At 40.6% G+C, this 14,774-nt stretch overlaps 2 protein-coding genes across 2 annotated transcripts; both read right to left on the bottom strand.

Annotated features, from left to right (window-relative positions):
- Positions 1-2,921: 2,921 nt before the first annotated feature.
- On the bottom strand, positions 2,922-3,320 carry LOC111239248 (protein MNN4-like; the record flags this gene model as incomplete). Its single annotated transcript, XM_022769085.1, has 1 exon — positions 2,922-3,320. A coding segment is annotated over exon 1 (399 nt), but the record flags the coding sequence as incomplete, so codon positions are not given.
- A 57-nt stretch (positions 3,321-3,377) lies between these two features.
- On the bottom strand, positions 3,378-5,989 carry LOC111239246 (GTPase IMAP family member 4-like; the record flags this gene model as incomplete). Its single annotated transcript, XM_022769084.1, has 3 exons — positions 5,585-5,989; positions 5,295-5,536; positions 3,378-4,129 (listed from the first exon to the last, which is right to left on the bottom strand). Coding segments are annotated over exons 1-3 (1,368 nt in total), but the record flags the coding sequence as incomplete, so codon positions are not given.
- Between the last annotated feature and the right edge of the window lie 8,785 nt (positions 5,990-14,774).

Raw genomic sequence — 14,774 nt, 5'->3', positions numbered from 1 at the left:
AGATGAGGCTGTAACTGTTCTCTGTGTTTCCATAATAACAGCCTCTGAGCCTCTGCTGAGCTTCAGTCAGTGACTCACTCATGTTCATCAGCTGATGTTCAACTCAACAGTGTCCCCTAGTGGCTCAATGTGACACTGTCACTGGTTTTATAACAGGTATGTTACAGAGAGGAGGACTGGTTCTGCCCTGTCCCCCAAAGACCGTTAAAGATCATCAGTAAAATATTAAAACACTGACTGTTATACAACATTAATAAACCTGTTATAATGTCATGTGAATATAATCTGTTGATTTGGATATTAGTTTGTGGGCTAATTTATAATGTTTAAATGTTCAAATCTTTTTTTTTTTTGAATATATATAAAATATATATACAATTTTTCTGTATATTATTTGTATCCTGGATGTTTTGATATCATGATTTCATTCTCATGATGTTAAATATGTAAAAATGCTTAAAAATATTTTATTTTTCCAGAGGTGGAAAATAACAGCTGTTGTTCCCACAACAAAAACATTTTAGAGATCGATACTTCAGCTTTAAAAAATAATAATATCACAAACATCCAGGATCTGTTCTGGGTCACAGGAATAAGAGCTGAATGTACAGAACAGACTGAAACTCGACACGCTGATATCAACAGGCCACAAGTTTAGTTAGAAGTCTGACCGACTTTAATTACTGACTGTAACTGTTTTACTTATTCTCTTTTCTGACTTTTCTTATTGTCTACCTGGTTGTGCATCTTAATGTATATTTAAAAGCAGTTTATATAAACTCATGTCCACTTGTTTGTCTGAATACATTCTGTATCTGACTGTGGATTTAAATCACTTGAAATCTGTATTTCTTCTTTTAATATTTCTTTTTGTCATTTATTTTCTGAACTCACGTTTCTCTTGTAAATAAGACGTTGATCTCAATGTGACTTCCTGATGAAATAAAGTAAAGTAGCTTTAAAATAACAGGTTTTACACAACACAATGACAAAAAGGAAATCAACTGAATTCAAAATTAAATTAAGTGAATTTTAAAATGGACTGGATTTTCTTTCAAAATGTACTTCTTTAAATTACTACTTTACTGCTAATACTTTAAATTAGTCAACATTTAATTAATCAATTTATAATGGCTTTTCCAGTAAAAACAAACAAAAAAAAGAATATATTTATTATAATCAAAGACATAAATCTACTGAGACAAATTTACAACAGAAAAGGGAAAAGAGTATTTTAATTATTAGTATAAATCATTGATGGAAAGTATAAACTTTACCTGGCAACAAGTTGCTCTAATGAAATTAAAGCAACAACACTGAGGCAGCTCTGGGTCATGTTGTCCATCAGACTGTCGAAATAATCCTGATGTAAGTGATTATTAAATCTGCCGTCACACCAGTCTGACACCAGAGGCTCCTGTCATGGGGGACATTTACAGACACTGACACCCTGTGGTGAACATGAGAACTGCAGGATCCTTAACGTCCTTAAACAGAAGAGAGCATTTGTGGTCTGTATATAACCTCCCCTCCTCTGAACTCCTGTGCTCTTTAACCTGAGTATAATTATAGTTCTCTGATAAATGCAAAGTTAAAAAACTAGGATGTTTTAGTACGACACAGACAAACTGGTAAAACTTAACTAATACCTACATATTGTACTGAACCACAGCCCTGAGTACACAGGTGTATGCAGAGGTTTCTCCACCGCTGCTGACCCACTGTGCGTGGTCAACCAGGGTCTTTCTGAAGACCATGAGCCTCCTTTGTTTCCCCTTTATTTAGGGAAAGCTTCTTGGTCTGCTAGCTGTGCTGCTAGCAGACCAGTTAGCAGACCAAGCCCCCACCACAAACCTGTGGTGGGGGCTTGTCGTCTATAATGACCTGGATGCTCTTCTACTAGACTGTGTCTCTGCTCTCAACAAAGTGGCAACTGATTCTCTGTATAATAATTCTGTTTTTGCTCATCTGATGTAATGTGATGTGATTTCTGTTTCCCCAGATCTGGACGCAGCAGCTCGGACCCTCGCTGGTTTTGCTCATGAGATGTGACAGGATCCCTGCTTCTCTGGGGCCAGAAGTTTCTCTTTCAGTTCATTCATTTCTCTTTCATGTTTCTTCTGCAGGTCCTCCAGCTCTTCACCGTCACCGTCTTCATCTGTGGTCGTGGTTTGTGGTTTCAACTCTTTTATCTCTGCTTCGTGTTTCTTCTGCAGCTCGTCCATTTTTTCTTTCTCATTTCTTTTATTTTCTTCCACGAGTTCCTGTTTGAATTTATTTAGTTTCTGCTCATGTTCTTTCTGTAGTTCGTCCACTTCTTCCTTCTGCTTCTGATGCTGTTGGTTCATAATTATCAGTCTCCACTCATTGATTTCTTGGTCATGTTCGATGGACAGCAAAGTCCTTCTCATCCTCTGCTCTTCTTTACTTTGGTTCTGAAGTTCTCTGTCCAAGGATTTCATTTCTTCTTTGTGTCTTTTCTTGAATTCGTCCAGTTCTTCCTTCTCTTGTCTCCTGTTTTCGATTGAAAGCTCTTTTATAAGGTTCTCCATCTCTTTTCTTTGTGTTTTCTGCATTGAACTTATTTTGCTCCTGTTTTCTTTCTTTCGGGTCAGAAGAAGCAGAATCAAGTCGGTCATCTCTTGTTTGTGTTTGTCCTGCAGTTCGTCCATGTCTTGTTTCAGAGTCTTTTCTTTGTTTTCCATTAAGTTTTTATTTTCCTCCTGTTTCTCCTGCATGTGTTTCTCATGTTGTTGCTTCAGATCCATCACTTCCTTCATGTGTTTGTCTATCAGAGCTGCAAAGTCCTCCTCCGTTTTCTCTCTGAAGTCATTGAATTCTTCAGCTTGTTTTCTCGCCCCCTCCTCATGTTTCGTCTTCATGTTCTCTATTTCTGTTTTATATTTTCTGTCTATCTCTTTAAGTTTCTCTTCCTGCTCTCTTCTCATTCTGTCCTCTTCTTTTTTCTTGTTTTCAGATTTCACTCTCTCTTGCTCATATTCTTCTTGGAGCTTTCTAAGTTTTGTTTGTTCCTCCCGTCGTCTCTGTTCATCTTCTTGTTTTCGTTTTTCCCACCACTCGTTTCGTTCCTTCTCCCAGTCCTGTTGTGTTTTCATCTCCTCTTTAGTCTCCTTCAGCTTTCTTTTAAAGATTTCCTTTGATTCTGCTTCAGATCTTATTTTGCTCTTCAGGTCTTTAATTTTTTGTTCCCACTCCTGTCGTTGAGTTTCTTCCTGTTGTTTCTTCTTCCTGTCTTCTTCTTCTCTCTTCTCCTGTTCCTTCTGTGTCTGCTCACGCTCCTTCTCTATCTTCTCCTGCATTTCTTTAAGTTGTTCATCTCTCAGTTTTCTCTCTTGTTCAGTTTTTGCTCTCTCTTCTTCCATTCTTCTTTTCATGTCTTCCTTTTCTTCCTCATGTTTTCTACCTGGTTCCTCCCTCTCTCTCTTCATCTCTTCCTTCTCCTTCAGGATCCTCTTCATTTCCTTCTGTATCGCTGCTTCAGCCTCTTGCAGCATCGCGTTGATGTAGCAGCTGCCTCCATTTTCCTTCAGCATGGTGTCGATCTTGTTTATCAGCTCACTGACTTGTCTGCGGTTTTGTTCGTCATAGTTGTTAAACACATGGTATCTTCCTCCACAGTCAGAGATCAGCATCTTAAAGGAATCTTCGCATTTATTTTTGATGTATTCTTCAATCGACAGCTTCTTGTGTTCCAGTGAATCTCCTCTTGTGAAAAGAATGATGGTGAACGACTCTGAATTCTTCCCAAAGACTTCCTTGATGAGTTTCAGTGTCTCCTTCTCCTCTGGTGTGAATCTGCCGATCTGTAACACCAACAGGAAGACATGTGCTCCTGGAGCCAGAAGACTGATACACTTCACCAGCTCCTCATTAACCTCTTCATGGGAAAAACTATTGTCAAACAGATCAGGAGTGTCGACCACAACAACAGGACGACCGTCCACTTCACCCTGTTCTTTCTGACAAAACTTGGTGACTGATGTTTGACTCAGTGCAGATTTAAACTCCTCTCTTCCCAGAATGGTGTTTCCTGAAGAGCTCTTTCCACTTCCAGTCTTTCCTATCAGCACGATCCTGAGACACTCTGGGCTCTGGTTCCCATCATCACCTGTGAAATGAGAAGACCTGAAGTTACTTTAAGTGCTGACAGTCTGAACTCTACATAGACTGCACGATACACTGGGTTTGGAAAGTGTTACACAGCAAGAGAAAAGATAATGTGGCCATTAATGGAGAGACAGAACTTCCAGATTGACAGTGTTACATAGTGTTGGATTCTGTTTTATTTTGGTGTTTCCTGTTGATCCTGTAGGTGGATCACCTGATTGACACACACCTGTGCTGACTAGTGGGCTGAGTCTGTTTAGGCCGGCCCTTTGTTTCAGCTCTCTCTCTCTCTCCCTCCTGTTGCAGCAGCACCTTTGTGGTACAAGGTCTCTGTTTTCTTTTCAGTGTCACCCATCTATTTTCAATAAACTTTAAAGTCGTAAACTTCATTCTGGTGTTGTGTCCATTATTATGTTCAGTGTTTGAAACAGCCATAACAACAGTCATGAAGAGAACCATTCTGAAGCTGTGCCTGATATTCCTACCCAGTGCTTCAGATGATCTGTTCCTGTGTGACTTTCTGTTATTTCTTGTTTTATTTTGAAATTATTTTCTTTGTGTTGCACCTGTGTCTCATTATTATTATTAATGGTCTAAATATTCCTTGCTGCCGTTGACTGGATTGGATTACCTGATTTGTACGGCTTTGTTCTGTTCTTCAGTTCTAACCTTTGACAGCCTCACCATCCAGTCAACCTTTGTGTTTCATTGTTTGAATAAATCTAAGAACTGTCATCTGCTGATCATGTTCTGCATTCAGGTCCTCCATCCTGTTTCTCTAAAACATGACACTGTTGTGGTCGACAGTATCAAAGGCAGCGATAATGTCCAGAGGAGAAAAGACTGAGCACATCCCATCATCAGCAGCTATTAAAGGTCATTGGGGTGGGGGTGGGGGTGGGGGGGGTCTCATGCTGTGATGCTCATGGGTCAGACTGAAATTTCTCAAAAATTTGATTGTTTTCTACTGTTGAAGAAATTGCTGGAGACGTAGCTGTAGACAGCAGACAGAGCCAATAGATTCAATGACCCTGAGAAAACTTATTACATCAACTGCACTGATACATATACACATATACACACACACACACACACACACACACACACACACACACACACACACACGCAACAGGTGTACCTAATAAAGTGCTTTTTATAGTACTTACAATTGACTTTGCCTTTTGTTCTCCAGTTCTCAAGTTCAGTCTGCAGTGTGATGATGTGTTTCTCTTGTTTTATGATCTTCCCTATTTGTGCAAGTGCAAACGTCTCAGTTGTGTAGCTGGATGGTTTTTCTTTGTCGAGTCTCTTTTTTTCTAAACTATCCAAAACCTCAGAGATCTGCTGCTTGTCCTTGATGTTGACAACAGATCTTCCTCCACAGCTCTGAAGCAGCTCCTGGATGTCTCTGTTCTTTCTTATAAAGTCAACAACAGCTGGAGCTGCAGGATCTGACTCCACAGTGAACAGAATCATGGTGAAGTCATTGACTCCAGAGCTGAATGTGTTCTGGATGGTCTCTAACTCTCCCTTGTCTTCATCAGTGAGGGGACCCACAGGTAGGACCAGGATGAAGGCATGGACGCCCTCAGGATCACAGAGGGAGATACACCTGAGTGATTCCTCCATCACTTCCTCCTGAGGTTTTCCATACAAGGCAGGAAGCTCCACCAGGGAAACCTGACATCCTCTCACCTCTCCCTGATGTTTAACACACTCTGATGAGCTGGAGACTGAATGAAGCTCTGTCTGACCTAAAATGGCCTCGGCTGCTGAAGTCTTCCCTGCTCCTCTCCTCCCACACAGAACCAGGTTTAAAGCTGGTTTCATGTGTTCAGGCTCTTCAGAGAAGGTGAGGAAGGTTTCTTTGTTTTCACACACAATGTTCTCAATCTTCTCCATCAACAGTTGGTGTTTATCTTCAAACATGTTGTAGAGTCTTCCTCCACAGTCTCGAAGCAGCTGGTTGACAGTGTGTCGTGTTCCACTCTTCTTCTCTGTCATGACGACCATTGAGTGTTTAAAAGCATCTGGACCAAACAGACTCAGGATGAACTTCAGTGTTCGTCTGTTCTCCTCAGTGAAATCAGAAGGTTTCACTAACAGCAGCAGAACATTTGGTCCAGGAGAACAAAGAGTCTCACACTTCTTCACCTCTTCTATCACTGCTTCCACAGACAGACTGAACATGTCTGGAGCTTTCACCACTGTTAATGGTTTTCCTCTCCGATCTCCACTGATGACCTCATGTTGTTTTTGGAGAGAACTCAGATTCTTTAGGATAAAGTCACACAGCTTTGACTTTTTGTCGTCACTTTTTCCCACCAGAACAATCCTGAGTTCAGACACTGAAAGAAAACAGAGAAGAAATGTCACAAGTTGGAGTTGGTGTCAACAGGTGAGTGAACCTGAGTTCAGATACTAGGAAACTGCAGGTAGATTGATGAAAACGAATCTGTCCACTGTCCATGACCTACACATCACACTGAAGAGGCATGTCAATGAAGACAGCTCAACAACATCCAGAGTCTCTCTCCACTCAGGGAGAGTTTCCCCTCTGCACCTTTAACTACCTCAACGATCTGTCCCAGGACAATGACTCAGGCTTCCTCCTCAAGTTCTCCAAACTTCAGAGTATGTGTCTGTTGAGTTCAGGAGTTGCTCACATTGGACTCATCTCTGAAAGTGATTATAAGACTAGATGCTGATGCTCTACTGAACTGAAGAATATGGTTCTGAACTTGCATAGCTATATGTGGTGACATGTATTTTCCTTATGTGCATCATAAACACTCTGCACTGCAACTGGTGCAGATTCATTGTTATTCATGTTTTACTGTCTTACACATTAGGACCTAAAAGACACTCACATGTCAGTTTATTAGGAACACCTAGCTAAAACAAATGCAGTGTATTCCAACAATCCTGCAATACTCATTTTGGAAGATGTAATTTGAATTATATTAAGATATACTGACAGGTGTTTCTTTAATGTTGTCTACACCATTTATATCATTGAGTGTAAGCAAAATAACAAAAGTACATTTTGTATTAGATCTAATTAGTTTAACTAGGTTTACCTATTAAACTGGGACCTGGGTGAATATCTCAATCATGTTTTATAATTTTGTAGGAAGTTGATTAAAATTGGACAAAGTGAGGAGTTGAAACTGAAACTTTTGTCTGATAATTATTAATTCACTTACACTGGTGGCTTGTGCTTTGGACTGATGATGGAGTCTGTGATGTAGACCAAGGTTTCATCCCTGTTAAAAAATAAAATCAATATTAATCACAGTAAATGAACTTTCTCCTAGATCTCTAACTGATGATAATCATTTGGAAGTGTCCTTACAGTTGGGGATATAGTTTATTGTTGAAGACAATAAACCTGACATGGAATATCCTGCCCCTATAACAATAAAACATAATTAACTGAAAACACCTTTAACTCAATATTCAAAGCTGATAATTGGTGAGTCGTATTAATGAAATATAAAGATTGTTTCTGCACTTACCTGGAGCTTTAGTAGGATCCAGCTTGACACTGACTCCTTCTCCTTGATGACCTCTCCATGAGACTGATGGTGCATCTTTAAAAACATCACAGCTCACATGAACTCCATTGTTCTCCTTCACCACTCGATCCAGATGTGTTAACAGCTGTTGATGTCCAAGGTTCTTGTGCCACAACAACCTGGATCTACATTTATTTACAATGTCTCTTAACGGTTTGTGAATGTTCTCATTCGTCCAGGTCATAGTAATCTCTCTCTTAAATTAAATCGAAGGCAACTGGACTTGTATTTGTCTGTGGAAGACGTTTCGCCTCTTATCCAAGCGGCTTCATCAAGGTTGCCACTCTTTTAAATGACACTAACACCTATGAAATATTGAAGCGAGACCCGTCCAGTGGCTACAAAAGAAAGGTCATTGAATGCCTCCAAAAACTACAACAAGATGGAGCCTTTGACCGGCCACAATACCTCCGTCTCTATCCTCAGGACGCCATCCCATGCCTATATGGACTCCCCAAGGTCCATAAGGAAGGGGCACCACTCCGACCCATCGTAAGCAGCATCAATTCAGTAACCTACAATATCGCTAAGCTTGTAGCCAACATCTTAGCCCCCTTGGTTGGGAACACACCACATCATGTCCGGAACTCGTTAGACTTTGTAAATAAAATCAAAGGCTTGAAAATGGCACAAGATGAAACCATGGTGTCATACGATGTGACCTCCTTATTCACCTGTATTCCAACCATGGAGGCAGTGGAAACTGTGAGGAATCATTTGAAACAAGATCACACACTACATGACAGAACAAACCTCAAACCAGATCAGATTTGCCAGTTACTGGATTTATGCCTCACAACCACATATTTCCAGTTTAACGGCAATTTCTACAGACAAAAGCACGGCTGTGCTATGGGCTCACCTGTGTCCCCCATTGTGGCCAATCTATACATGGAAATGGTAGAGCGAAAGGCCCTCAACTCCTTCAAGGGAACTCCACCAAGCCATTGGTTTAGGTATGTGGATGACACATGGGTAAAGATTAAAACACAAGATCTACAAGCCTTTACCCAACACATCAACTCAGTGGACAAGAACATCAAATTCACAAGAGAGGATGTCAAAGACAACCACCTACCTTTCCTTGACTGTGATGTCCACCTTGCTGGGGACAGGAGCCTTCACATTGGAGTATACAGGAAGCCCACGCACACAGACCAATACCTTCTCTTTAACTCACATCATCCACTGGAGCACAAACTGGGTGTTATCAGAACCTTGCAACACAGGGCTGACAACATACCAACCTCCACTCGGGCCCAAGCAGAAGAGCACAAACATCTAAAGGGAGCTCTGAAAACTTGTGGCTATCCGAGTTGGACCTTTGGCAAAACAACAACACGCTCCAGAAAGAATACCAACATGGAGGATGCTGAGAAAATGCAAGATAAACGCAGAAATATAGTCATTCCATACGTGTCTGGGGTCTCAGAGAAACTCCGGAGGATTTTTAACAAACATCAAATCCCTGTATGTTTCAAACCCAGTAACACACTCAGGCAGAAACTGGTACACCCCAAAGACAAAACACCACACAATCAGAAAAGCAACCTGATATATGCGGTCAAATGCAGTGAGGATTGCAATGACCTATATATTGGGGAAACTAAACAACCTTTAAACAAACGTATGGCCCAACACAGGAGGGCAAACTCTTCAGGCCCTGTCTCAGCTGTCTACTCCCACCTAAAGGAAAAGGCACACTCCTTTGAAGACAGCAATGTCAAAATCTTGGACAGGGAGGACAGATGGTTTGAAAGGGGAGTCAAGGAAGCCATCTATGTAAAAGTGGAGAGGCCATCGCTAAACAGGGGAGGTGGTCTGCGACACCATCTATCCCCCATCTACAATGTCGCCCTTTCATCGATACCCAGGAGGGTCAACAACATAACCTCAGACGACTCTCAACGATCGTCATCCACCAGGGGCTCACCTGACCCTAACGACTGTCGTTCACAGGGGACAACAACAGGGTCACCTGACCCCTAACGACGGTCGTCCACATGAGACCACAACAATGGTCAGGTGAAACCAGTACTTTCACAGGTACTTTGGTGGACCCACCCACAAGAGGTTAAATACCTGGGTCCTTCTCCATTTTCTTGGTCAGACTAGTGCGGACTAGAGAGACCAATACATGATGAACTGATGAAGCCGCTTGGATAAGAGGCGAAACGTCTTCCACAGACAAATACAAGTCCAGTTGCCTTCGATTTAATTTAAGAGAGAGATCTCTTAACGGTGGATGTTGCATATATTTCATAATGAAACCCGGTGGCTCCTCTCTGGGTGTTGATATCAGAACCAGTGAATGATCAAATGATCAATCACTGAAGAGTTGAAGGACTCTGCAGAGCCTCAGTTTGTGTTCCTCAGTCAAGTCTTTAGGCTGTAGAACCAGCAGGAACACATGAGGTCCAGGAGCAGAGAGTTCCACACAGTCCTCCACATGTTCTGTCAGTTTGTGTTGAGAGATGTTGTAATGAAGCAGATCTGGGGTGTTGATGAGAACTATTTCTTTCTCCTTCAGCTGTCCACTGACTCTCTGACAGCAGTCTGGTTCTTCCTCAGTGTTGAACTCAGTCTCTCCCAGGATGAAGTTCCCCACTGAACTCCTCTCAGACCAGCTGTTCCCCAGCAGAACAACCCTCAGCTCAGACACTGAAAGACAAAACACTGAATAAGAAAAGGCTAATTAAACTGAATTAACATGTGTGAGGGTATCACTACTTCTTTTATAAGGACTTACAGGTTATACATAATAATATTTAACTTATTCTGTCTCAGTTCAGTTTGACTCACTGTGAGGAGGCAGAAGTTCAAAGCTGTCACTGCACTTCAGAGGCTGCTCATCACCTGTCACTGTGAAGACACAGACATGTCAATATTCATACAGTCATCTTTGCATTTGCACTGTAGTAGGTCTGGTTATAACAATAACATTGTAGAGGATACAGGATACACAGACAGTTATATACAGGGTGTATATTGCAAATATCGGCTGTATTTATGGCAGAACAGTTGTATTAGATTGCATTAGACTGTACAGGTGTACCTAATAAAGTGAATGTATGTTCAGGAAACACTGACATGTCAGAAAGTCTGTCTGTGACACAGCAGGCGCTGTCTTTGTAAAAACAACAACTACTCCCACAGTAACAGAACAACCTGTTGACGCACACCGCCCTCTACTGGTCCACTAACAGATTTATTCAAGGGTTTGTATCAAGGCAACAAATATTTCAACTCTCACTCACTTCATTAAGAAGAACAGCTCATGTGTTAATTAGTTAATTAGTTATGTGAAATTTGTAAAACCCACTGAATTGAAATGATGAAACTAACAGCCCATAAAGAAATGTAAGATATGACATACAGTATATGTCCCTATATAAAGAGTGATGTTGCCATATATGTCACCTATAAGAGGACATTTCATTATCACATAAATACATCCTCTGGATATACGAAGATATAAGTTCATAACATACATGAAATACTCAGAGTAAAAGTTGTACATGTACATTTATTAAAAACATCTATATGATGAATGTTAATATGGTTTAACATGTTTCAACCATATTTGCTATTGATGTATAATTAACTGTAAACTAAAGTAAATTTTCAGGAGTTGATTTTCTTCCTGTTTTTTTAATTCAATTATTCAGAAATATGTGTTTCTGTCTCTGACTGTGCCAATCCTGTGAGTCATGTGTTGCCAGCAGACAGACCATGCCCCATGGGAAGAAGGACAGAGATGAGACGGTAGTTAATGTGTTGTTTTAGACTAAACAAACTGCAGTAGTTATTGTAGTATGGGTAGTAGTGGTAATAGGTTCACTTGGGTTGGATCCTACAGGTCCTAGTTACAGAGTCAGTTCATGAGCTCATTGAACGGATCGGATCATTTCCCAGTTAAAAGTGTAAACACATCTAAGGAGGGACAGGTTGAGATCTGACTGCACATTTTATCCAGATGTTGAAAAGATGTAAATGCAGCTGTTTCTAAAGGATGCATGTGTAATCTGTTCTCCAACTGTAAATAAAAGGTCTCAAAGAATAAACTCGTACAGCTCATGTCTCCTGTGAGATACAAGATGCAAAACAAATAATTAATCAGAAAGTGTAATGATCTGTGACAATACTAACTGTTTCCTGCTTGTTACTAAATTTGCTTCTTTCATTCTTTCAATGTTTGTCTTAATCTTCTCCAGGTGTTTGTAGCAGGAACCAGTGTATGAGGAAGGGCCTCAGATTCAGGCCTGAGGAGAACTCAACATGCTGCATCATGTGGTTCAGATCACAGGATTTTCCATTTAACTGCAAGTATGAAATAAAATACGACGCTTCACTGACTCACCTGGTGCTGCAGCCGCCATCGTCAACTCTGCTGAGAACATCAGAGACTAACTGAGCTGCAGGGAAAAGGAAATAGAGTTTAGCTTCTCTCACACTAAACTCAGACCATAACTAACTCATCATCAAGTGTTTAGTTAATGTCTCTGCAGTGAAGAGTGTTTCTGCTCTGTAACACGTCCACATCATCACCATCAGACGAAGACTGACAACAGTGCAGTTACAGTCCCCACTTCCCTTTATTTAAAACTTTGTAAATAATTTATTTAGCTGTGGCAGCTGTGGTACCTACACTGACTGTTGTGGCTTCTTCACTGAAGCCCATGTGTCCAGTCACTTACGCTCCACACATTTAACTCTTCAAATGAAACATTTCACTTTTCATAAAGCAGCTGACTCTGACAAAACTTTCCTGAGCCACGTTTTCTGTAACTCTTCTTCCTGCTTCTAACCACTGATATCTGAAATGGCGGAATCACCACTGACATTAACGCTATTGATCAGGAAAAAAAGCCAATTAAAGCTTAACCTTACTCAGGCTCACAAAAAAATTTAATTAAATATTTTTAAGTTTAAACACGGACTCTAACGGTATCCTTTAACTTCTCAGAAACAAATGTCGACTACTTTATAACGGTCGCCATTTCCTCCTACTTTTCTTCCTCATTTACATCTTTAGGAAAGCGAATATTCAGCCTGGAGTCGCAGTAAATTAATTACAGTAATTAACCAGAGAAAATCATTGATCTGTTTCTGAACCGACCATTCACTTTGATCTCAACTTGACATCTGTTGGGCTTCGTGACCGTCTCGTGCAAGTTGAGACCCACGGTGACAAAATCAGTCCAGAGACAGAGACATATTAACACCTGCCCGAGTAATCAGTCAGAGATATGACGTTATCAAAATGATCTAAACAGACACTCACCTGCGGATGATCAATAACCAGTTTTTGACGTCAGTTCGCGTTCTCCTGCTTCCAAATAATCAATACTCCTGATCGCACCAATGAAGTTTTGTTCGAGTTCCCTCGACAGCTCAAACTCTTGCTGAGCCATCAGTCGAAGTCCATACCGAAAGTGAAAGTCATCAATAAAAAAACACTCTCCAGATTAGATTAGATTAATTTTTACAAGATTATTTTCAAAGGTATTTATATTCTTTACATCCTGTATTCATTCTGAAACATGTCCATTCTTCTGATGCGCAGTGAAATGACAAAAAGTTTAAATTTTAATTTATATTTGTTTAAATCCCATATTTATTATATCTGTGCATTTTTGAGTGGAAGAGAAACAGTTTTTTAATCATTTTATTGCAGAGATGTTTCAAACATGTTCTTCCTCACATCGACAATTATCATTGATGACCTCAGAATATCTGCAGAAACAAGGATCCCTGTTAAATCTGGCAGAATTATGGTGGACAGACTTTTGTCCCTTTATTACACATTAAACACTAAAAACATGGTTCTGCACTGCTAGCAAACCATGGATATGTTTGTGAGAGAACTGTCAGATAACCGTAAAACAGACGATGAATCTACATCAAACGTCACAACTACCAGAACAAAGACAAGAAAATATGACGATTCACATATCGACCTTGACTTCTACAGTACAATGTCTCAAAATATTAGCTTGTGACAGTATGAAGCCGAACACGTTAAGACGCCACTTGGAGACTTCACATCCCAACACAAAGCCAAGCCTGTTGATTTCTTCAGAGGAAAACTGTCGCGCAAAACAGAAGCTTTACTAAAGCAGCATCTGTGCCTTCAAATGCTCAACTTGCCTCCTATAAAGTAGCTTACAGAGCTGCTCAGTGTAAAAAGCTGCACACTGTAGCTGAGGAATTAATTCTTCCTTCTGTTACTGATCTGGTTTCAACTATGACTGATGAAGCAACAACCAGCAAACTAAAGGCTATCCCTCTGTCAAACAATAATATCTGGAGGAGCATTTATGAAATGTCAAAAGATATAGAAGAGCAGATTAATTGATTGGAGACAGCCGGTTTACTGTGCAGATAGATGAAGTGACTGACAGCAACAAAGACTGTTTATTAATAACATATGTCAGATTTATTGATGCTGATGATTTTAAGGAGGATTTGCTTTTCTGCCAAGTAACAAACAGAGGCACTGCAGACAAACTGTTCAAAATCATTGACACTTACTTGAAAGAGGCTGATCTGAAGCTGGAGGACTGTGTGGGGATCTGCACAGATGGGGCCCAGGCAATGGCTGAGAAATGAGGAGGGCTGCAAGAGCTAGTAAAGAGCGTTTCCCCCAATGTGCAGTGGACACACTGTATGATACACCGAGAGCTGAGTGATATAATGACAGACATCACTGCCACAGTAAACTACATCAAAATAAGACCTGTCCACACTGTGTGAGTAAATGGGATCAGATCACACAGATGTTTTGTTGCTGTCACGTATGAAGGTTTTATCCAGGTTGTTTGAATTGCAGGATGAGATCAGAATCTTCTTGGAGGAAGAGTGTGAGAGAGAAAATGGTCCAATCCCAACGTCCCCCGGGACGTTGGATTGGACCATTTTCTCTCTCACACTCTTCCTCCAAGAAGGATTTCTATCTCATCTGCAATTCAAAAACAACCTTGGATAAAACCTTCATGACGTGACAGCAACAAAACACTGTGTGATCTGATACCATTTACTCAACACAGGTGGGACAGGTCTTATTTT

This window comes from Seriola dumerili, unplaced genomic scaffold (genome assembly GCF_002260705.1).
Source record: "Seriola dumerili isolate Sdu_G_001 unplaced genomic scaffold, Sdu_1.0 BDQW01002177.1, whole genome shotgun sequence".
Taxonomy (NCBI): domain Eukaryota; kingdom Metazoa; phylum Chordata; class Actinopteri; order Carangiformes; family Carangidae; genus Seriola; species Seriola dumerili.
The sequence above is the reverse complement of the archived record's forward strand: the minus strand, read 5'-3'. Positions and strand labels throughout refer to the sequence as shown.